At 39.1% G+C, this 25,817-nt stretch overlaps 1 protein-coding gene across 1 annotated transcript in view; it reads right to left on the bottom strand.

The window, feature by feature from the left end:
• The window catches only part of DNAH12 (dynein axonemal heavy chain 12), a 188,842-nt gene that overhangs the window by 35,462 nt on the left and 127,563 nt on the right, over nt 1-25,817 (bottom strand). The window contains exons 56-58 of the mRNA XM_081524814.1: nt 4,191-4,405; nt 3,270-3,462; nt 637-829 (exon numbers count right to left, since the gene is read on the bottom strand). Coding sequence (XP_081380940.1) covers nt 637-829; nt 3,270-3,462; nt 4,191-4,405 — 601 coding nt within the window. The remainder of the gene's footprint in view (nt 1-636; nt 830-3,269; nt 3,463-4,190; nt 4,406-25,817) is intronic.

Genomic DNA, 25,817 nt, shown 5'->3' with positions numbered 1-25,817 from the left:
ACTAATAGCTAAGGCTCCTTTAACCTGTAACACTAGGATTATATTTTTTTAAGACAATATAAAAATACCATTTGAAACAAATTTTAAAAATACCATTTGGCTGTTAGATTAATTTGCAATAAGTATGCTACTATGTGAGTGTTCCTTCCTCTACCTGCCACTCCCAACTCTCATACCTCCTCCCTCTCAGATGACAAGGCAACACCAGAAGAACATCCTCATAAGCTCCTAGAACCACTTACTATCCAATTAACCAGCAATGATCTCATACATCTTAAGTTCCAACCAGGAACAGAGGCAAGCCAAGTTCTCAAACTGCAGTTTTAGTTGAGGAGTCAATCAAAACTTGAATGAACCTGACTCGCTTACCCTACCTGTGGAATAACAAAAATTATACTAAAACTTTTTTTCACTCCAAATTTATTTCTTCTATTTATAGGTACCACATAGATGACACAGGTTTTGAAGGATTCAACAGTATGAGATATTCTCTTATGAGTTTAAAACTAGTTTATATGCTGTGGTATTTTATGAATTATTTTCCTCTTCCCATAAGCCTATACAGCACTTTACTTAGGAAGTGGGAGCAAACTGGACTCCAAAGAATCAAACAGATTTCTAGGATTCTTTTTTTACCTGTTGTTTCTTGGTTATCTCGTTGGACATCAATTTAGCAGAGTCTAAGATTTTAATCGCACTTTCATCTTCTAAAATGTTTCCTTCTGAAGATGATAATGTTTCTAAAATTTTTTTCTCTATATCTTTCAGCTGTTTCTTATTAGCTGCAGACTGAAGAATAAGAGCATTTCGTTCCTCTTCTAACTCTGGTCTAAAAAGATAAAAACATTTGATCTAAATTTGTAATATTTTATCTAAATATCAGACATCACAATTTTGTAGGCATTTAAATATAATAATTTTGTAGACACGTAACGTAAATTAAGATGATTAACCTCTTTATCTTAAGGAAAAAATATTTCCATGAAAATGATAATTTGAGAAATTCAAGCAAAAAAAAGCATTAATTATAAATATGTAAAATGCAGCAATAATATATACTATGTTAAGTCTAAAAATATGTTAAGTTTATCCATATGGCTTAGCTCATTGTGTGAGACTAAGAGCTGGAACTCAGAATATGAAACTTCTATTCCTTGGCTTAATCATATTCAGTCTCATTTTCATCATCTCTTCTACAAGAGCAGACAAAGAAAAGATGACTCATCATACAACTGGCTCAAAGTAAAAGACAGAACTGGCACTTAATACCTTAACAAAGATGGTATAAAACTTCAAATAACATAACTCATGTTATAGAATATGTTATGACATGGTTTTGTCTTAGATATTATGCAAATGGGATAAATACTGAAAATAACTAAAGTACCTCATGGTACGTATTTTCACTTATAATTTGATTTCATTTAATTGACTACTTGATAGGGTTATATTAAACTTCAAGCTGAGTCAAAGATTTCCTTCAGGAAGCAACTCTTTTTTTTAAATAGTTATTTATTTGGCTGTGCTAGGTCTTAGTTGTGGCATGTGGGATCTAGTTCTCTGACCAGGGATAAAAGATGGGCCTGTATTGGGAGCTTACAGTCTTAGCCACTTTAAGGGAAATCCCAGGAAGCAATTCTTAACTAGTAACCCTTCCAGGGATCATACTATGTTTTCTCATTTAAAAAAATAACACATGCTAGTAATGGAAAAATACATAAAGAAAATGATGAGTTATCCATAATCTTAGCACTCTAAGGATTATCACTATTCATATTCTGGTGTATTCTTTCTCAATCTTTTTTTCATATATATGGATATCCATTCATGTATTAACTTTGAGAAAAACAAATTATCCCTATCAAATATAGTTTTGTATCCTACTTTTTCATTCTTGCCCTAAGTATTTTCTTATTTCATTAATATTCTATATATGTTTTTGAACACATTTCTGATTTTGTCCAAAACATACATTTCAAGAAATGAAATTTTTTGTTTCAAACAATCAGATACAAGTCAAAAGTCATGGCACATCACCTAAATCCTATTACCCATACTAAAAGCCCACTATAACATGGTTGGCTTATAACTTATTTGTTATAGAATGATTGTTTTAAAAAATTCGATATTTATTTAATTTATAGTGACAAAGGAGATCAAACCAGTCCATCCTAAAGGAAATCAATCCTGAATATTCACTGGAAGGATTGATGCTGAAGCTAAAAGCTCCAGTACTTTGGCCACCAGATGTGAAGAGCCAACTCATTAGAAAAGACCCTGGTGCTGGGAAAGACTGAAGGCAAAGGAGAAGAGAGCAGCAGAGAATGAGTTAGTCAGATAGCATTAGTGACTCAGTGGATATGAATTCAAGCAAACTCCAGGAGAAAGTGAAGGACAGGGAAGCCTGGAATGCTGCAGTTCATGGAATCATGAAGAGTGGGACACAACTTAGCAACTGAACAACAACAATAAAATTTAGACAAGGTTTCAGAATAATCACATAACAAAAGTATTCAGTTCAGTTCAGTTCAGTTGCTCAGTTATGTCCGACTCTTTGCGACCCCATGGACTGCAGCACGCCAGGCCTCCCGGTCCATCGCCAATTCCCAGAGGTTACTCAAACTCATGTCCATTGAATCAGTGATGCCATCCAACCATCTCATCCTCTGTTGTTCCCTTCTCCTCTTGCCTTCAACCTTTCCCAGCATCAGAGCTTTTCCAAGGAGTCAGTTCTTCCCATCAGGTGGCCGAAGTATTGTAGTTTCAGCTTCAGCATGTACTTCCAATGAATATTCAGGACTGATTTCCTTTAGGATGGACTGGTTGGATCTCCTTGCTGTCCTAGGGACTCTCAAGAGTCTTCTCCAACCATAGTTCAAAAGCATCAATTCTTCGGCGCTCAGCTTTCTTTATAGTCCAACTCTCACATCCATACATGACTACTGGAAAAACCATAGCTTTGACTAGACGGACCTTTGTTGGCAAAGTAATGTCTCTGCTTTTTAATATGCTGTCTAGGTTGGTCATAACTTTTCTTCCAAGTAGCAAGCATCTTTTAATTTCATGGCTGCAGTTAACATCCGCAGTGATTTTGGAGCCCCCCAAAATAAAGTCTGTCACTGTTTCCACTGTCTCCCCATCTATTTGCCATAAAGTGATGGGACCAGATGCCATGATCTTAGTTTTCTGAATGTTGAGCTTCAAGCCAACTTTATGGCCTACAAATATTCTTTTCTAGACTATCTGAAAGTATCTAAGAAAATACATACCTCTCCTTTGCAACAACAATACCAAGTAATTGATCTTCAAGTCCTTCTGGAGTTATCATGAAATTGAGCAAAGATACCTTCGTAGCCAGCTCTGGCATATAATGTGGATTTCTCAACTTTGTGGTGATATAAAACTTGAAGTCAAAGGAATACTCAATAATGACCTCACCAAGTCTGATGCAATCAATGCCACCTGTATTTCAGAGAAAAATGAATAATAAATAAGCCAAAGTTACATAGCCCTTCCCCTTCTGTTAAAACCCATCCTAGGTTACAAGTAAAACACCATAAAGTAATTTCAAATAGAATACAAGTCTTGCAAAAGTCACAGACATAGAGGCAAGTAAGCGATTATACAGCATGAATCATTAATTCTGGGATAAAATAAGATATTTTTTTCTGGTTGTCAGGCAGTCTTCTAAATTAAGATTCCTTTTGATCTTACTTCCTCTATTAATTTTCAATAATGGTTCCAAAATTATTTATATATGACTAAAGCTCTTAAAAGTACTAGAGTTTGACAGAGAAAAAATTTTATAAGCAGAAAGATATACAAGGTGGAAAATGTTTACCTAAAGTCAACTCTGGTCCACATTAGCCATTACTATTCATAGTAATGGACTTTGTGTGGTCCTTGGTCATAAGATAAAGGAATTTCAGGCTGGATTCAACTTCTGTGTGTTCTCTACCGAACAACAATCTAAATAACAGTGACTAAGGCAATCAAAGGAAGGCAAGGTATTTATTTTAGAATATCTGATACTTGTTCAAATTTCCTTTCATGCATAACAATGACACAGAAGTTCTGCATTATTAAGATTATTATTAAAATTATATTGTACTTTTCTTCCTTCAAAGATAAGCCTCAAAGATAATCCAATCATCTTTCAGTTCTAACAACTAAGACCAATTGACTTCTACCTTGTTTAAAAGTTTGTCTAAGTAGTAAAGGTTCCAATGATGGATCCAGTTCTTCACCAACATTTTCTAATAGAAGTGGAGTTCCAAACTGAATACAGTTTTCCAGTGTTCTCATATAGTCTGCATCTGATAGTTTAATAACACTAAGCTGATTTTCTTTCTCAGAGTTTTTGATCCACTTATTGGCTTGACCCTGGGGGTCAATCATTAAAGGCCTAAAATAGAATAAGAAAAATTTTGAGGGGACTAAATAGATGTTGAGATTTATCTAAAATTATATAATTTAAATAATAAATATCACCATCAATCTGTACAAAGTGTTTCACATACATTATCAGGATAAATCTTCACAAAAGTTCTGTGAGGAAAATGAAAAAGGAGTTTCATTCTCATTTTTTTGAAATGAAAAAATTAAGTCTCAGGGAGTACTTTGCCCAAGGTTTTAAGGTTAAAAAACTAGTTTAATGTCAGAAGAAGGATCTTATGAATGTGTAAGCTGTGCTCTTTCCAATTTAACACCTGGTCTTCATAGTAATTATAACACATCTCATCTGTTAACATAATATGAAAAATAATCCTATGTATCTGACAAGAATTGAAAATAAAAGATCTACTGGCCTATAATGGATTTCTTTACGTTATGAGTAGAACCATAAACTAAGTTTCCAAGTTTAGTCTAGTATATATTTGAGATCTATTTAGGAAATTTTTTCTATGTAAGTATGGTAAAAGACTTCGTGTTCAAGAACATACAATTCAGAGTTTCAGAGAATCAACATATGATGAGCTTTCCTCTTCCTCAGTGATGATACTGACTGTCCTGGGTTCCTTTTGTATTCTGTACAATGCGTTAAATTATTTTTTGAAATATTAACACAGGAAAGGGAATTTTCACTTCATGTTACTTTGGTTTTCCCAGACATTCTCCTTCTATTTCAACAGTTTCTAGGGATAAAAATCCCCTTTCCCTTAGCCTAAAAATAAGCTCTTTAATCAACTAATCCCAGATAACTCTGTTCTTTTATTTTCTTCCCTTTCCAAAAGACAAAACAATTCAACAACAGCTACATGGTTGTTTTCTTTCTCCACTCAAACTGTGCTGAAATCCTATTGAAAACACAAGAAGTCCAGATACCAGTTAAAATTTACTTTGCTATCACAGCAAACAGATGAAAAGTGTTCTGGAAATGAGAAAGTTATTTTGCACACAATTGTTTAAAAGTTGCTAGTAGTTAGACTAGATGCTTTTAGTACCTTTCAAGGTCCTGTTTAAAGAGACATTTTTTTTTCCCCTCCTTTTTTTCTAATTTTTTTATTTTATTTATTTATTTTTTTAAATTAGGCTAATTACTTTACAAAATTGCAGTGATCTTTGCCATACATTGACATAACTTTATTATTGGAAAAAATATGGTATTTGTTCATTCCCCTACAAAAAGTAATAATTTCTGTAAATTAAGTTTTTCTAATGCTTATGTTTGACTCAATGGACATGAGTTTGAGTGGACTCTGGGAGTTGGTGATGGACAGGGAGGCCTGGTGTGCTGCAGTCCATGGAGTCGCAAACAGTTGGACATAACTGAGCAACTGAACTGAACTGACTGAATGCTTATCTTGGTAATACCTAAATCAATCAATGTTCTCAGTAATGCAATATAGAGATCTTGTTTTTCTAAAAGAAATCCAACTCCTACTTAATACAATTTTATGTGAGTATTACAAATACAATTGGAAAACTGAGTTGTTGTGTCTATCCGAAAAATAAGTTCATGCAGGGTTTTGTATTCCATGTGTACCTGACTGTAGGTATGAGAGTAATACTCACCTACTTTTGAGATCCAAAAGCAGGGCAGTCTAAAGAAAAAATCATTATTGATTTATGCTTCTAACAGCGGTAGTAATTTTGGGGAAAACATAGCTTTGCTGTTAAGTAGCCAGTGTTGTATTAGTAAACAATAATAAAGCAGAAACAGTAAGTATTTTCATTGTGGTTAAAAAGTAAGCAAAGTCAGAATTTGAGATATAGATACTAAAATAAGGTATTTGAAGAAGATAATTATTTTTAAAAACTAACAGTTACTGAGCACTTATCACACGCTAAGCACTTTCTTGGGCTTCCCTGGTGGCTCAGATGGTAAAGCGTCTGCCTGTAATGTGGGAGACCCGGGTTTGATCCCTGGATGAGGGAAGATCCCCTGGAGAAGGAAATGGCAACCTACTTCAGTACTCTTGCCTGGAAAACTCCATGGACCTACAGTCCATGGGGTCGCAAAGAGTTGGACATGATGGAGTGACTTCACTTTCTTTCTCAAGCACTTTCTTACAATTTATTATGAGTTTGGAGTTACTATTTATTCCCATTTACAGATGGGGCACTATCTACTCTCATTTCAAGAGAGAAAATGAGAGAAATATTTGACTCCAAATATCCTGATACCAGAGTCTGCACTACTCTCAACCACTGTGTAATATTATAAACAGACAAACATTTAGAAATTATGAGCAAGCACAAGAAGAATTAATAATCAACTATCTATTTCTGCTTTATTGACTATGCCAAAGCCTTTGACTGTGTGGATCACAATAAACTGTGGAAAATTCTGAAAGAGATGGGAATACCAGACCATCTGACCTGTCTCTTGAGAAATCTGTATGCAGGTCAGGAAGCAACAGTTAGAACTGGACATGGAACAACAGACTGGTTCTAAATAGGAAAAGGAGTATGTCAAGGCTGCATATTGTCACCCTGCTTATTTAACTTATATGCAGAGTACATCATGAGAAACGCTGGGCTGGAAGAAACACAAGCTGGAATCAAGATTGCCGGGAGAAATATCGATAACCTCAGATATGCAGATGACACCACCCTTAAGGCAGAAAGTGAAGAAGAACTAAAGAGCCTCTTGATGAAAGTGAAAGAGGAGAGTGAAAAAGTTGGCTTAAAGCTCAACATTCAGAAAACTAAGATCATGGCATCTGGTCCCATCACTTCATGGGGAATAAATGGGGAAACAGTGGAAACAGTGTCAGAGTTTATTTTTGGGGGCTCCAAAATCACTGCAGATGGTGATTGCAGCCATGAAATTAAAAGACGCTTACTCCTTGGAAAGAAGGTTATGCCCAACCTAGATAGCATATTGAAAAGCAGAGACATTACTTTGCCAACAAAGGTCCATCTAGTCAAGGCTATGGTTTTTCCAGTAGTCATGTATGGATGTGCGAGTTGGACAGTGAAGAAAGCTGAGCGCCGAAGAATTGATGCTTTTGTACTGTGGTGTTGGAGAAGACTCTTGAGAGTCCCTTGGACTGCAAGGAGATCCAACCAGTCCATCCTAAAGGAGATCAATCCTGGGTGTTCATTGGAAGGACTGATGTTGAAGCTGAAACTCCAATACTTTGGCCACCTGATGCAAAGAGTTGACTCATTGGAAAAGACCCTAATGCTGGGAAGGATTGGGGGCAGGAGGAGAAGGGGATGACAGAGGATGAGATGGTTGGACGGCATCACCGACTCGATGGACATGGGTTTGGGTAAACTCCGGGAGTTGGTGATGGACAGGGAGGCCTGGCGTGCCGCGATTCATGGGGTCACAAAGAGTCAGACACGACTGAGCGACTGAACTGAACTGAACTGATAGTTCCAGCAGCATGAGTGGCTAAGTAACCAATAGAATTCCTTCTGCTACCAACTACTGGTGGATAAAATATGACATTTCAAAAATACATAGGTGACATACATTTGAACTATATATACATAAGGACAGAAAAACACAGGTGCCAGAAAAACAGCTTTGTATGCGTGAGCTGAAATGACAGCTAGCTTTGGGGAGAGTGTCAGTACTAATAACTTAAGGGCTCTTTGAGCCCATATGTAGGAGGAAAGTAAAACTGAAATCCCTGTATTAAGCTTAAACCCACAGAAGTCTTCGTGAATCACAGGAAAAAATCCAACTCTATTCACAAGGAGACAAGAAAGAGGTGTTCTGATTCTTGTCTCATCTTCATCTTGGAAAAAGTTCTCTGAGAACCTGTAGCCATGGGTCAATAGTTTATGCAGGTTCAAGGGGCAAGTTTATACTATGTACATGATACAGGAAATTCCAGCTGGGAAACTGACATATATTGAGCCAATAACACTGGTATGAATCCTGGAAGAAGTAAGGACAAAATATACATTGTAGCTGGGGCAAGAGCAAAAGAAAAACTCAACCCTTGGAGGAGAGGTAGAAAAATGTCTTTGGCTAAAACATACCTTTACCAACCCTCACTAAGCAGAAATCCCTTAACTCTAGGAGGGGGTGTGAAACTCCTGTTCAAGATCAACCAAGGCAGAATGCAAACTTAGCTGTCACAGGGAGAAGGGCCAGCAGGCTGAAAATATCCTACACCGAAGGCCCAATATGCACAGGGCCTTCCTAAGACTAGGAAATCAGAGTAACAGACAACTCGCACTTTGCCCTCAAAACAGCCTAACATGGAGTACTGAGCAAAAGCAATCTATCTATAGGGGAACAACAAAAACAGAGAGAGACCCTCTCTGTGTCATGGGCATTCAGCAACAGTTGAAAGTTGAAGGTAAAACTCTAACACTGAGAAAAACATTCCAGAAAGCTATCCCTCATTCTCAGCACAGACCCATGGTTAGATTAAGTTGACACCACTGGTTCCCTGAACTTTATCAGAGTAACAACAAAACCCAAACCTAGTTCAACTGATGATTAGACTGACTCAAAACTCTGTACTAGTGGAGCGACAGAAGAAGAGGCATGCCCACTTCCAGGAGTTAATACCATTAAGCTCAGTTTCTACTGTTAGACTGAAAATATCTTGCAATCAATCAAATATTATGAGATATTTAAATAAGCATGGGAAAAAAAACTCAACACATTCTCAAGAGACAAAAGAAACTAACAGAAACAGCCTCAAAGATGACATAAACATTAGAAATATTAGATATGTAGTTTTTAAATAACTGTGATTAAAATGTAAAAGAGCCAGTGAAAAAAGTGGACGACATGCCTCAAGAGACGATCTTCAGCACAGAGATGAACTATAAGGAAGAGTTAAATGGAAATACTGGAAATAAAAAATATGCCAACTCTAAAGAATTTCTTTCATGCCTGCATAGACTCAATACAACTAAGGAGACAGTCAGTTAATACAGTTATGAACTTGAAGATAGTTTTATAGAAATTATCCAGTCTGAAACTCAAAAAGAAAAAAAGAGTGGTTAAAAGCAGAACAGGGCATTTGAAAGTTTTGGGTCATACCAAAAAGACTCACAAATGTAAGTTTTCTTCCCAGAAAGAGAGAAGGGATAAAAAGAAGTAGATCTGAGAAGCTCAAAGAACCTCAGTCAGGAGAACTACAAAGATGAACACACACACACTCCAAGATACTAATACATCACAGTCAAACTGCAGGCAACTAAAAACAGAAAGAAAAGAAAAGAAGAAAAAAAAAAAACAACTGAAGGCTGTCAGAGGAAAAAAGTTACAGAAAAAGGAACTAAAATTAGAGCAGGCTTATCAGAAACTATGCAGTCTAAAAACAATGGAGTGACATCTTTAAAGGAAAAAAAGCAAAACCAGAAGAATCCAAAAACTGTCAACTCAGAATTCTAAACCCAGCAAAAAATATCTTTCAAAATGAAGATGAAATAAAGAAATAAAAAAGCTGACTGAATTAATTGCAATAGACCTGTACACCGAAAATGTTGAAAAATATTTGTCAGGCAGAAAAAGTATGAAATCAGATAGAAACATAAAGAAATACAGAAGTCTAAGGGAATTTCCCGGCGGTTCAGTAGTTAGGACTGGGAGTTTCACTGTTGTGACCTAGGTTCAGTTCATGGTTGGGGAACTGAGTGACTGCAACCCATGCAGTGTAGCGGAAAAAAAACCAAAAAAACCCTGAAAAAGTCCTAAAATGGGGGGAAAAAAAAGAACATAAACATAAGACATTTTCTTATATTTAATCACTCTACTATAATTCCTGTCTAAAGTAAAAATAGTAACAATGTGTTACGGGATTCATGGCATGAAAAATAAAATAAACAATCAGTTCAGCTCAGTTGTTCAGTCATGTCCGACTCTTCGCCACCCCATGAACCGCAGCATGCCGGGCCTCCCTGTCCATCACCAACTCCCTGAGTCCACCCAAACCCATGTTCACTGAGTCGGCGATGCCATCCAACCATCTCATCTCTGTCGTCCCCTTCTCCTCCTGCCCTCAATCTTTCCCAGCATTAGGGTCTTTTCAAATGAGTCAGCTCTTCACATTAGGTGGCCAAAGTATTGGAGTTTCAGCTTCAACATCAGTCCTACCAATGAACACGCAGGACTGATCACTTTTACAATGGACTGGTTGGATCTCCTTGCAGTCCAAGGGACTCTCAAGAGTCTTCTCCAATACCACAGTTCAAAAGCATCAGGTCTTCGGTGCTCAGCTTTCTTTATAGTCCAACTCTCACATCCATACATGGCCACTGGAAAAACCATAGCCTTGACTAGATGGGCCTTTGTGGACAAAGTAGTATCTCTGCTTTTTAATATGCTGTCTAGGTTGGTCATAACTTTCTTTCCAAGGAGTAAGCGTCTTTTAATCTCATGGCTGTAATCACCATCTGCAGTGATTTGGAGCCCAGAAAAATAAAGTCAGCCACTGTTTCCACTGTTTCCCCATCTATTTGCCATGAAGTGATGGGACAGGATGCCATGATCTTAGTTTTCTGAATGTTGAGCTTTAAGCCAACTTTTTCACTCTCCTCTTTCACTTTCAAGAGGTTTTTTAGTTCCTCTTCACTTTCTGCCATAAGGGTGGTGTCATCTGCATCTCTGAGGTTATTGATATTTCTCCCGGCAATCCTGATTCCAGCTTGTGCTTCCTCCAGCCCAGCATTTCTCATGATGTACTCTGCATATAGGTTAAATAAGCAGGGTGACAAAATACAGCCTTGACATACTCCTTTCCTGATTTGGAACCAGTCTGTTGTTCCATGTCCAGTTCTAACTGTTGCTTCCTGACCTGCATACAGGTTTGTCAAGAGGCAGGTCAGGTGGTCTTGTATTCCCATCCCTTTCAGAATTTTCCACAGTTTATTGTGATCCACACAGTCAAAGGCTTTGGCATAGTCAATAAAGCAGAAACAGATGTTTTTCTGGAACTCTCTTGCTTTTCCGATGATCCATCGGATGTTGGCAATTTGATCTCTGGTTCCTCTGCCCTTTCTAAAACCAGCTTGAACATCTGGAAGTTCACAGCTCACGTATTGCTGAAGCCTGGCTTGGAGAATTTTAAGCATTACTAGCATGTGAGATGAGTGCAACTGTGCAGTAGTTTGAGCATTTTTTGGCATTGCCTTTCTTTGGGATTGGAACGAAAACTCACCTTTTCCAGTCCTGTGGCCACTGCTGAGTTTTCCAAATTTGCTGGCATATTGAGCGCAACACTTTCACAGCAGCATCTTTCAGGATTTGAAACAGCTCAACTGGAATTCCATCACCTCCACTAGCTTTGCTTGTGGTGATGCTTCCTAAGGCCCACTTGACTTCACATTCCAGGATGCCTGGCTCTAGGTGAGTGATTACACCATCGTGATTATCTGGGTCATGAAGATCTTTTTTGTACAGCTCTTCTGAGTATTCTTGTCACCTCTTCTTAATATCTTCTGCTTCTGTTAGATACATCCATTTCTGTCCTTTACTGAGCCCATCTTTGCATGAAATGTTCCCTTGGTATCTCTAATTTTCTTGAAGAGATCTCTAGTCTTTCCCATTCTATTGTTTTCCTTTATTTCTTTGCACTGATCGCCGAGGAAGACTTTCTTATCTCTCCTTGCTATTCTTTGGAACTCTGTGTTCAAATGGGTATATATTTCCTTTTCTCCTTTGCTTTTCACTTCTCTTCTTTTCACAGCTATTTGTAAGGCCTCCTCAGACAGCCATTTTGCTTTTTTGCATTTTTTTTCTTAGGGATGGTCTTGATTCCTGTCTCCTGTACAATGTCACGAGCCTCCGTCCATAGTTCATCAGGCACTCTGGCTATCAGATTTAGTCCCTTAAATCTATTTCTCACTTTCACTGTATAGTCACAAGGGATTTGATTTAGGTCATACCTGAATGGTTTAGTGGTTCTCCACTTTCTTCAATTTCAGTCTGAATTTGGCCATAGGATTTCATGATCTGAGCCACAGGCAGCTCCCAGTCTTGTTTTTGCTGACTGTATAGAGCTTCTCCATCTTTGGCTGCAAAGAATATAATCAATCTGATTTCGGTGTTGGCCATCTGGTGATGTCCATGTGTAGAGTCTTCTCTTGCGTTGTTGGAAAAGGGTGTTTTCTATGACCAGTGCATTCTCTGGGCAGAACTCTATTAGCCTTTGCCCTGCTTCATTCTGTACTCCAAGGCCAAATTTGCCTGTTACGCCAGGTGTTTCTTGACTTCCTACTTTTGCATTCCAGTTCCCTATAATGAAAAGGACATCTTTTTTGGGTGTTAGTTCTAGGAGGTCTTGTAGGTCTTCATAGAACCATTCAACTTCAGCTTCTTCAGCGTTACCGGTCGGGGCACAGACTTGGATTACTGTGATATTGAATGGTTTGCCTTGGAAACAACAGAGATCATTCTGTCGTTTTTGAGATTGCATCCAAGTACTACATTTCAGACTCTTTTGTTGACTATGATGGCTACTCCATTTATTCTAAGGGATTCCTTCCCACAGTAGTAGATATAATGGTCAACTGAGTTAAATTCACCGATTATAGTCCATCTTAGTTCGCTGATTCCTAGAATGTCGACGTTCACTCTTGCCATCTCCTGTTTGACCACTCCAATTTGCCTTGATTCATGGACCTAACATTCTAGGTTCCTATGCAATATTGCTCTTTATAGCATAACAGCACAATAAATAGGAGAACGACATTTGAACTACACTGTTGAAAGATTCTTATACTACATGTGTAGCAGTATATTGTTATTTGAAAATATTAGTGTTTATAATATACATCTTTAATTTCTGTGTTTGAGTGTTTCCTGCAGAGGTACAGATCAGCAGTGGCCTGCCGCAGGGGCAGGGGCTCTGGATGCAGCAGACCTGGGTATGGCATAAGCCCTCTTGGAGGGGGTCACCATTAATACCACCACAGAGCTGCCTGAACTTACACAGGACTGGGGAAACAGAGTCTTGGAGGGCACAAACAAAACCTTGTGTGCACCAGGACCCAAGAGAAAGGAGCAGTGACCCCACAAGAGACTGACCCAGACTTGCCCGTGAGTGTCCAGAAGTCTCCGGCAGAGGTGTGGGTCAGTGGTGGCCTGCTGCAAGGTTGGGGGCACTGAGTGCAGCAGTGGATGCCTGGGACTTTTTGAAGGAGGTCGCCATTATCTTCATTACCCCTACCATAGTCTGGCCCCAGATGGGGAAACAATGGAAACAGTGAGAGACTTCAATGTTTTGGGCTCCAAAATCACTGCAGATGGTGACTGCAGCCATGAAATTAAACGACACTTTCTTCTTGGAAGAAAAGCTATGACCAACCTAAACAGCATATTAAAAAGCAATGATATTACCTTGCCAACAAAGGTTCGTCTAGTCAAACCTGTTTTTCCAGTAGTCATGTATGGATGTGAGAGTTGGACTATAAAGAAAGCTGAGTGCCAAAGAATTGATGCGTTTGAACTGTGGTGTTGGAGAAGAATATTGAGAGTCCTTAGGACAGCAAGGAGAACCAACCAGTCCATCCTAAAGGAAATCAGTCCTGAATATTCATTGGAAGGACATGCTGAAGCTGAAACTACAATACTTTGGCCACCTGATGGGAAGAACTGACTTATTGGAAAAGACCCTGATGCTGGAAAAGATTGAAAGAGGGAGGAGAAGAGGACAACATAGGATGAGATGGCTGGATGGCATCACCAACTCAATGGACATGAGTTTGAGTAAGCTGCGGGAGTTGGTGATGAACAGGGAAGCCTGGCGTGCTACAGTCCATGGGATCGCAGAGAGTTGGACATGACTGAGCGACTGAACTGAACTGAACTGATTATAAACTCTAGCTGCTGCTGCTAAGTCGCTTCAGTCGTGTCCGACTCTGTGCGACCCCATAGACGGCAGCCCACCAGGCTCCGCCGTCCCTGGGATTCTCCAGGCAAGAATACTGGAGTGGGTTGCCACTTCCTTCTCCAGTGCATGAAAGGGAAAAGTGAAAGTGAAGTCGCTCAGTCGTGTCCGACTCTTAGCGACCCCATGGACTGCAGCCTACCAGGCTGCTCCATCCATGGGATTTTCCAGGCAAGAGTTCTGGAGTGGGGTGCCATTGCCTTCTCCGTATAAACTCTAGAGCAAACGTTAAAAGTAAGGAATGTATAACCAGTAAGCAAGTAGTGGAGATAAAATGGATTCATAAAAAACTCAATTAATCCAAAGCCAGGTGAAAAAAAGAAGCTAAAAGGAAAAAATAACAGATGAGACAAACAGAAAAGAACTAGCAAGATGGCAAATTTAAATCTAAATGTATGAATAATTCCATTTAAGTATAAATAATCAAAATACTCTGATTACAAGTGAGAAATATGTCAATTATAATCTCTATTTTAAAAAATAGGGGGGAAAAGTCATGTGATCCCTCTCATTTAAAAGCTTCCAATGGGGATTCCCTAGTGGCTCAGTGGTAAAGAATCCACTTGCCAGCACTGGAGACACAGGTGCAAATCCAGCAAGATCCCACATGCCATGGAGCACCTAAGCTTGTGGGCCACAACTAGCCAGCCTGTGCTCTAGAGCTGGGAACTGCAACTACTGAAGCCCTTGAGCCCTACAGCCTGTGCTCCACAACTACAGAGTAGCCTCCACTCGCCCCAACTAGAGAAAAACTGGTGCAGCAATGAAGACCCAGTACAACCAAAAATAAATACATAAAAGCTTCAGATGGTTGGTAACATTCTGCATCTTGATTGTTGTGGGGATCATATGACCACACGCTTTAGTCAAACTTCATAAAAGTGCCCTAAAAAGGTTGAATTTTATTGCATATATTATACCTCAATAAGCATGACATAAAATTAAAGAAAAAATAGAGAGAGGAAAAAAAGACATTTTCAGACCAGTGCACAAGAAAGACTAAAGGACAAAGATAGCATTACAAATCAGTGAGGAAAGGAAGAATAACTCAATTAACACTGCTGGGGTAAATGGTTATCATTATAAAATAATTAAACAAAATTAGATCCTTACCTTTCATCACATCCAAAGATACAAAAAAGTAACAGGGTCCTAATTGTTAAACTGCTTTCCCAGTTTATGACTCTTTTTCTGAGAACTATACTCCTGACCTATGGCTCAGACGGTAAAGAAACTGCTTGCAATACAGGAGACCCAGATTCAATCCTTGGGTCAGGAAGATCTGGAGAAGAAAATAGCCATTCACTCCAGTATTCTTGCCTGGAGAATTCCAAGGACAGAGGAGCCTAGCGGGCTACAGTCCATGGATTCGCAAAGAGTTGGACACAACTGAGTGACTAACACTTTCACTTTTTCTTTGTCTCACTTTAATGCTCCTGACCTATACCTACATGTTTTACCATAATGGCTCGGCCCCCAGCCATAGGTGATAAGACCAGGGTGGATATTTGTCCCACGCCAGACTAATCAGATTTTTCTCTCATGGAATTTTCAGTTGTACTTAATGGTTTTGGTTTTTGTATATTATTCAACAGATGTGTTTTGTGAACTTAGGAACTAAGGCTTTGTTAAGGAATGGCCATGTGTACAGAAGAACTGAGTCAGCAAATAATCAGAGACAGATTAATGAAGCAGTGGAGAAAAACAAGGAAGGTAGGTCCTACAGCCTGAGAGAGACAGTAAGAGAGAGTGATTGAGAGAGATACTAACTTTCACATTATAAAAGTGTGGTAGCCCAACTTTTCTCTGAGGTACATCTAAAATGGGCTTCCCTGATGGCACAGACAGTAAAGAATCTGCCTGAAATGCAGCAGGCAAAGGTTCAATTCCTGGGTTGGGAAGATTCACTGGAAGGGGAAATGGCAACCCACTCCAATATTCTTCCCTGGATAATTCCACGAACAGAGGAACCTGGAGGGCTACAAGTCCATAGGGTCACAAAGAGTAAGACACGACTGAGCAAGTAACACTTTCACACACACTTTTCACACTTAAGATACTCAAAAGTGAGTAACCAAACGAGTGAACATAAGTTACATTACTGGGTTCTGCTGTCAGGAGGTAGGGAGAAGAGATTAAGCCTGTCACCACTCAGACTAGTGTCAAGAATGATGATGGCCATAGATGACCACTTTGGTCCCAACTGACAAGAAATGAAGTCTAGTCTATAAGGATGGAGACTTATCCTTCAAAATTGACACAATCCATGACCTGCTGATCACCCAGCCCAAAAAGATCAGGTACAAAGTAGTAACACCACTGAAATATTACTTTAAAAGATGAGTTATCTTTCTGCCAGAAAATGACAGATTGTTTTCTTCAATTTACATACAGCTCTGAAACTTCTGGTTTCTCTGGATTTCCATTAAGCCTAATAGACATTCTGCTAACATTTTTAACTGTTATTTTAAAAATCGAAATGGCCACCAAATGCATAATAAAAGAGTTCTAAAACAAAATTAATACTCAGGGTCTAATATTCTGTTAAATAGAACATTCCCTGCTCTGTAAGAGAACACATTTTTCGGACTAGCTAATTATAATTCCTCAGAAGCAGCTCCTGCTGCTCCTCTGTCCATGGAATTCTCCAGGCGAGAATACTGGATTGGGTTGCCATGCTCTCCTCCAGGGGAACTTCCCTACTCATGGATCAAACCCACATCTCTTATGTCTCCTGCATTGGCAGGCAGATTCTTTACCACTGAGCTACCAGGGATTTTACCAATTGCCTAGACATTTCAACCTAAGGATGTTCACCCTCAAGTAAAAAATACTATCAATATAAAGGATACTTAGATGTCTTGAAGTATCTAGTAAGGTTTCCAAAGAATATAGACAAACAATACCTCAAACTTTCAGAATATAAGACTTCTTTGTATCTTTACCGTATTTTATATCCCAAAAGAAGACTGAAACTTCCATTACAGTTTTAAAGGTAGTAAATGTGATATCCTATTCCACATTTCACTTAACATAGTAAGTAAGAATTAGGATTTGGAAGTTAAGTTGCTTGGGTTCAAATTCTGATTACACCATTTATTAGCTCAGTTATCTCACTAAATTTCAAATTACTAATTTATTCTTGGCTTCAGTTGTCTCATTTATAAAATGGAATAATAATAATAAGACCCAACTCATAGGAATTTGTGAGGATATAAGGTATTTAAAATAGTATCTCATAAATATAAAAACTCAATATTATCTATCATAGTTTGTTTGACATAAGGTCAAGAAAAGACTTTTATATTAGATGGTAATATGACTAGATAACTATTTACAGGAAAATATCTCTCAGATGAGAATAATTTCCCAAGTTTCCAAAAGCAATATAAATAGGGAGGCGGGGCTAAGATGGCGGAGGAATAGGACGGGGAGACCACTCTCTCCTCCACAAATTTATCGAAAGAACATCTGAACGCTAAGCAAACTTCACAAAACTACTTCTGAAGGCTGGAAGAGGACGTCAGGCTTCCACAAAGACAGCGCATTATCTTCAAAAGAGGTAGGAGAAATTATAAAAGATAAAAAGAGAGACAAAAGAGTTAGGGACGGAGACCCGTCCCGGGGAGGGAGTCGTAAAAGAGGAGAAATTTCCAAGCACCAGGAAACCCTCTCACCGGTGGGTGTGGGGGAAGATTTCTTATCTCGGAGGGCAACGTAACTGGGAGGAAAAAATAAATAAAACCCACAGATTACGTGCCTAAAGCAACTCCCAGCAAAGAACCCCAGACGCTCGCATCATCCGCCACCAGCAAGTGGGGGCTGAACGGAGAGGAGCGGGCGGCACTGCCTAGGGTAAGGACCGGGCCCGAGTGCCCTGAGGGCAATCTGAGGGAGCTAACGTGAGATAGTAACCTAAACTGTGGGACAGCCAGAGAGAGAGAACTATCCCGCGAAAAGCCCAACTCTAAGGCACTGCCGGCCCGCTCACAGAACAAAGGACTGAGCCATACCAGAGGAGAGCTAGCCGGCTGCGGACCGCCCCATCCCCCGCCGGACACAGCGGGTAGGCGGGGCCTGCCAGAGCGGGAAAGGGGCAAACTCGGCCCCAGAGAGGGCACCCCCTACCAAACTGCAAACAGGCTCCCAGTTTCTAAGCAAAGACTGCCTGAGATCCCGGAGGGTCGACAGCCGCCGTGAGGGTCGCAGCCAGAGACCAGCTCCTCAGAACCGACACAAAGCACACCGGAGCCGGGCGCGACCGCAAACCGAGGCGGGGACCAGGGAGGTGATAAGCCGCACCGCCCCAACAGGGGGGAGCGCGCTCGCCAAACTCCTGGCCGCCTGAGCAGCTCCGACCAGGAACGGCACAAGCAGCGGGCGAAACCGAGTCGGCGCCTTTGTGGAGTAACCGGGAGCCTGAACCTGAGCGGATTAGACCTGGGAAGTGCACGCATCTCAGGCCCCACTCCCCGGCCCACTCCCCTGCTGAGTAACCTGAAGCCTGAGCAGGGTACACGGGGAAAGCACACACGCCGTGAGCGGGGGCGAACCCAGTGCGGCCGAGACACTGTGAGCTCACCACACACGCCAGGTTTGCAGTGTTCCTTCCTCCCCACAGCACGATTGAACAAGCGAACCTAAAGAGACCACCTCCACCCCTTTGTTGCAGGGAGGAAATTAGATACTGAAGAGACCTCCAAACAGAAGCCAAATAAACAGAGGGAAGCGCTTTGGAAGTGACAGGCCAACAGATTAAAATCCCTGTAGTTAATACCGACTGCATTGAAAAGGATCTATAGATCTTGAAAAGTATAATCAGGAACAAGGATCTATCTGAAACTGAGCAGACCCCACACTGCTCACAACAGCTCCAGAGAAAGTCCGGGATATATATTTTTTTACGATTATTATTATTTTTTTTTTATTAAAAAATTTTTTTTTCTCTTCTTTCCTTTTTCTTCAAGTCCTCTATTACACCTTTAACTTTCATTTTCATAACCCACTATTAACTTGCAAAAAACCCTATTTTTGAAGCAAACTGCATACATATATCTTATACCTTTTGTGTTTTCTTTTTTTACTGTTTTTTTCCTGTTTTACTTTTTTTACTGTTTTACTGTTTTTTTTCTTTTTACACTGTTTCCTTTTTCTTTTTTTTTTTATATTGTAAGTTTTATAAGAGTCTAACCTCTACTCTAGATTTTTAATCTTTGTTTTACATATTTGATATCAATTTTGTACATTTAAGAACCCAATCTTTAGGACCCATTTTTACTCAGGAGTGTAATCACTGGCCTGATTACTCTCTCCCCCTATTGATGTTCTTTCTTCTCCCCCAGGGAACCTCTATCTCCCACCCTCCTCCTTCTCTTCTCAACCCAATTCTGTGAATCTCTGAGCGTGTTCTGGGTACCGGAGAACACTTCAGGAACAGGATACTGCCCAGATCTCTCTCTCCCCTCTTGATTCCTCCCTTTCTACTCATGCTCACCTCTATTACCTTCCTCCCCCCTCTCTATGTATCTCTGTGAACCACTCTGAGGGTTCCAGACTGTGGAAAGCACAGAGGGAAGTGCTTACTGGCTAGATTGCTCTCTCCACATTTGAATTCCCCTCTTCCCCTCCTGGTCACCTCAACCCCCCCGCCCCCACCTCATCTCTCCATGTAACTCAGTGAACCTTTCTGGGTATCCCTCACTGTGGAGAATCTTTTCACCATTAACCTAAAAGTTTTATTATTGATGCTGTATGGAAGGAGAAGTCTTGAGACTACTGCAAGAATAAGACTGAAAGCCAGGCGAAACATTAATTAATAAGAGACCATCCAATAGCCTCCACATATACACTGAAACCAAGTTCCACCCAACAGCCAACAAGTTCCAGAGCAAGACATACCACGCAAATTCTCCAGCAACGCAGGAACATAGCCCTGAGCATCAATATACAGGCTGCCCAGAGGCACACCAGATCCATAGACATCTCAAAAATTAATACTGGTCACTCCATTGCACTCTAGAGAGCAGAAATCCAGCTCCACCCACCAGAACACCGACACAAGCTCCCTCAACCAGGAAGCCTTGACAAGCCACCTGTCCAACCCCAACCACAGTGAGGAACCTCCACAATAAAGAGGAACTTCATACTACCAGAATACAGAAGGGCCACGCCTAACACAGCAATCTAAACAAGATGAAAAGGCAGAGAAATACTCAGCAAGTAAAGGAAAATGAGAAATGCCCACAAAGCCAAACAAAAGAGGAGGAGATAGGGAATCTATCTGAAAAAGAATTTAGAATAATGATAATAAAAATGATCCAAAATCTTGAAAGCAAAATGGAGTTACAGATAAATAGCCTGGAGACAAGGATTGAGAAGATGCAAGAAATGTTTATCAAGGACTTAGAAGAAATAAAAAGGAGTCAATATAGAATGAATAATGAAATAAAGGAGATAAAAGACACTCTGGAGGGAACCAACAGTAGAATAACGGAGGCAGAAGATAGGATAAGTGAGGTAGAAGATAGAATGATGAAAATAAACGAAGCAGAGAGGAAAAAAGAAGAAAGAATCAAAAGAAATGAGGAAAACCTCAGGGACCTCTGGGACAATATGAAACGCCCCAACATTCGAATCATAGGAGTCCCAGAAGAAGAAGATAAAAGGAAAGGCCATGAAAAAATACTCGAGGAGATAATAGTTGAAAATTTCCCTAAAATGAGGAAAGAAATAGTCACAGAAGTCCAAGAAACCCAGAGAGTTCCAAACAGGATAAACCCAAGGCGAAACACCCCAAGACACATATTAATCAAATTAACAAAGATCAAACACAAAGAACAAATATTAAAAGCAGCAAGGGAAAAACAACAAATAACACACAAGGGGATCCCCATAAGGATAACAGCTGATCTTTCAATAGAAACCCTTCAGGCTAGAAGGGAATGGCAAGACATACTTAAAGTAATGAAAGAGAATAATCTACAACCCAGATTACTGTACCCAGCAAGGATCTCATACATATATGAAGGAGAATTCAAAAGCTTTACAGACAAGCAAGAGCTGAGGGAATTCAGCACCACCAAACCAGCTCTCCAACAAATGCTAAAGGATCTTCTCTAAACAGGAAACACAGAAAGGATGTTTCAACACCAACTCAAAACAACAAAGTAAATGGCAATGGGATCATACTTTTCAATAATTACCTTAAATGTAAATGGGTTGAATGCCCCAAACAAAAGACAAAGGCTTGCTGAATGGATACAAAAACAAGACCCCTATATATGCTGTCTACAAGAGACCCACCTCAAAACTAGGGACACACACAGGCTGAAAGTGAAGGGATGGAAAAACATATTTCATGCAAACGGAGACCAAAAGAAAGCAGGAGTCGCAATACTCATTTCAGATAAAATAGACTTTAAAATAAAGGAAGTGAAAAGGGACAAAGAAGAACACTACATAAAGATCAAAGGATCAATCCAAGAAGAAGACGTAACAATCATAAATATATATGCACCCAACATAGGAGCACCACAATATATATAAGGCAAATACTAACAAGTATGAAAGGGGAAATTAACAATAACACAATAATAGTGGGAGACTTTAATACTCCACTCACGCATATGGATAGATCAACTAAACAGAAAATTAACAAGGAAACACAAACTTTAAATGATACAATAGACAAATTAGATTTAATTGATATTTACAGGACTTTCCACCCCAAAACAATCAATTTTACCTTTTTCTCAAGAGCACATGGAACCTTCTCCAGGATAGATCACATCCTGGGCCATAAATCTAGCCTTGGTAAATTCAAAAAAATTGAAATCATCCCAGCCATCTTCTCTGACCACAGTGCAGTAAGATTAGACATCAATTACAGGAAAAAAACTATTAAAAATTCCAACATATGGAGGCTAAACAACACGCTTCTGAATAACCAACAAATCACAGAAGAAATCAAAAAAGAAATCAAATTATGCATAGAAACGAATGAAAATGAAAACACAACAACCCAAAACCTATGGGACACTGTAAAAGCAATACTAAGGGAAAGGTTCATAGCAATACAGGCGTACCTCAAGAAACAAGAAAAAAATCAAATAAATCAACTAACTCTACACCTAAAGCAACTAGAGAAGGAAGAAACGAAGAACCCCAGGGTCAGTAGAAGGAAAGAAATCTTAAAAATTAGGGCAGAAATAAATGCAAAAGAAACAAAAGAGACCATAGCAAAAATCAACAAAACTAAAAGCTGGTTTTTCGAGAAGATAAACAAAATTGACAAGCCATTAGCCAGACTCATCAAGAAACAAAGGGAGAAGAATCAGATCAACAAAATTAGAAATGAAAATGGAGAGATCACAACAGACTCCACAGAAATACAAAGGATCATAAGAGACTACTACCAACAGCTATATGCCAATAAAATGGACAACTTGGAAGAAATGGACAAATTTTTAGAAAAGTATAACTTTCCAAAACTGAACCAGGAAGAAATAGAAGATCTTAACAGACCCATCACAAGCACGGAAATCGAAACTGTAATCAGAAATCTTCCAGCAAACAAAAGCCCAGGACCAGACGGCTTCACAGTGGAATTCTACCAAAAATTTAGAGAAGAGCTAACACCTATCCTACTCAAACTCTTCCAGAAAATTGCAGAAGATGGTAAACTTCCAAATTCATTCTATGAGGCCACCATCACCCTAATTCCAAAACCAGACAAAGATGTCACAAAAAAGGAAAACTACAGGCCAATATCACTGATGAACATAGATGCAAAAATCCTTAATAAAATTCTAGCAAACAGAATCCAACATCATATTAAAAAGATCATACATCATGACCAAGTGGGCTTTATCCCAGGAATGCAAGGTTTTTTTAACATCCGCAAATCAATCAATGTAATACACCACATTAACAAATTGAAAGAAAAAAACCATATGGTTATCTCAATAGATGCAGAAAAAGCCTTTGACAAAATTCAGCATCCATTTATGATAAAAACCCTCCAGAAAGCAGAAATAGAAGGAACATATCTCAACATAATAAAAGCTATATATGACAAACCCACAGCAAACATTATCCTCAATGGTGAAAAATTGAAAGCATTTCCCCTAAAGTCAGGAACAAGGCAAGGATGCCCACTTTCACCACTACTATTCAACATAGTTTGGAAGTTTTGGCCACAGCAATCAGAGCTGAAAAAGAAATAAAAGGAATACAGATAGGAAAAGAAGAAGTAAAACTCTCACTGTTTGCAGATGACATGATCCTCTACATAGAAAACCCTAAAGACTCTACTAGAAAATTACTAGAGTTAATCAATGAATATAGTAAAGTTGCAGGATATAAAATTAACACAGAGAAATCCCTTGCATTCCTATACTCCAATAATGAGAAAACAGAAAGAGAAATTAAGGAAACAATACCATTCACCATTGCAACAAAAAGAATAAAATACTTAGGAATATATCTACCTAAAGAAACAAAAGACTTATATATAGAAAACTATAAAACACTGATGAAAGAAATCAAAGAGGACACACACAGATGGAGAAATATACTGTGTTCGTGGATTGGAAGAATTAATATAGTGAAAATGAGTATACTACCCAAAGCAATCTATAGATTCAGTGCAATCCCTATCTAGCTACCAACGGTATTTTTCACAGAACTAGAACAAATCATCTCACAATTTGTATGGAAATATAAGAAACCTCGAATAGCCAAAGCAATCTTGGGGAAGAAGAATGGAACTGGAGGAATCAACCTGCCTGACTTCAGGCTCTACTACAAAGCCACAGTCATCAAGACAGTATGGTACTGGCACAAAGATAGAAATATAGATCAATGGAACAAAATAGAAAGCCCAGAGATAAACCCACGCACATATGGACACCTTATCTTCGACAAAGGAGGCAAGAATATACAATGGAGAAAAGACAATCTCTTTAACAAGTGGTGCTGGGAAAACTGGTCAACCACTTGTAAAAGAATGAAACTAGAACACTTCATAACACCATACACAAAAATAAACTCAAAATGGATTAAAGATCTAAACGTAAGACCAGAAACTATAAAACTCCTAGAGGAAAACATAGGCAAAACACTCTCTGACATAAATCACAGCAGGATCCTCCATGACCCACCTCCCAGAATATTGGAAATAAAAGCAAAAATAAACAAATGGGACCTAATTAAACTTAAAAGCTTTTGCACAACAAAGGAAACTATAAGCAAGGTGAAAAGACAGCCTTCAGAATGGGAGAAAAAAATAGCAAATGAAGCAACAGACAAACAATCTCAAAAATATACAAGCAACTCCTGCAGCTCAATTCCAGAAAAATAAATGACCCAATCAAAAAATGGGCCAAAGAACTAAACAGACATTTCTCCAAAGAAGACATACAGATGGCTAACAAACACATGAAAAGATGCTCAACATCACTCATTATTAGAGAAATGCAAATCAAAACCACAATGAGGTATCATTTCACACCAGTCAGAATGGCTGCTATCCAAAAGTCTACAAGCAATAAATGCTGGAGAGGGTGTGGAGAAAAGGGAACCCTCTTACACTGTTGGTGGGAATGCAAACTAGTACAGCCACTATGGAGAACAGTGTGGAGATTCCTTCAAAAACTGGGAATAGAACTGCCATATGACCCAGCAATCCCACTGCTGGGCATATATACCGAGGAAACCAGAATTGAAAGAGACGCGTGTACCCCAATGTTCATCGCAGCACTGTTTACAATAGCCAGGACATGGAAGCAACCTAGATGTCCATCAGCAGACGAATGGATAAGGAAGCTGTGGTACATATACACAATGGAATATTACTCAGCCATTAAAAAAATACATTTGAATCGGTTCTACTGAGATGGATGAAACTGGAGCCCATTATACAGAGCGAAGTAAGCCAGAAAGAAAAACAACAATACAGTATACTAATGCATATATATGGAATTTGAAAGATGGTAACGATAACCCTATATGCGAGACAGAATAAGAGACACAGATGCATAGAACAATTTTATGGACTCTGAGGGAGAAGGTGAGGGTGGGACGTTCTGGGAGAATAGCATTGAAACATGTATATTATCATATGTGAAACAGAACACCATTCCTTGTTCGATGCATGAGACAAGGGCTCAGGGCCGGGGCAATGGGATGACCCAGAGGGATGGGATGGGGAAGGAGGTGGGTGGGGGGTCCAGGAAGGGGAACACATGTAAACCCATGGCTGATTCATGTCAATGTATGGCAGAAACTATTACAATATTGTAAAGTAGTTAGCCCCCAACTAAAATAAAAAAATAAAAATTAAAAAAATTAAAAAAAATAAATAAATGCACAAAAAAACAAAAAAACACAAAAGCAATATAAATAAAAAGATAAGAAAAACCATCTGCAAAGCTCATACAGTTATCACACTATGATAGCAGCTATAAAATATTTACATGAAATTGCATAAATTACTGTTACAGTATCATG

This window comes from Giraffa tippelskirchi, chromosome 9 (assembly GCF_054371585.1).
Source record: "Giraffa tippelskirchi isolate mGirTip1 chromosome 9, T2T-mGirTip1v1.2.pri, whole genome shotgun sequence".
In the NCBI taxonomy this organism is placed as follows: domain Eukaryota; kingdom Metazoa; phylum Chordata; class Mammalia; order Artiodactyla; family Giraffidae; genus Giraffa; species Giraffa tippelskirchi.
The sequence above is the reverse complement of the archived record's forward strand: the minus strand, read 5'-3'. Positions and strand labels throughout refer to the sequence as shown.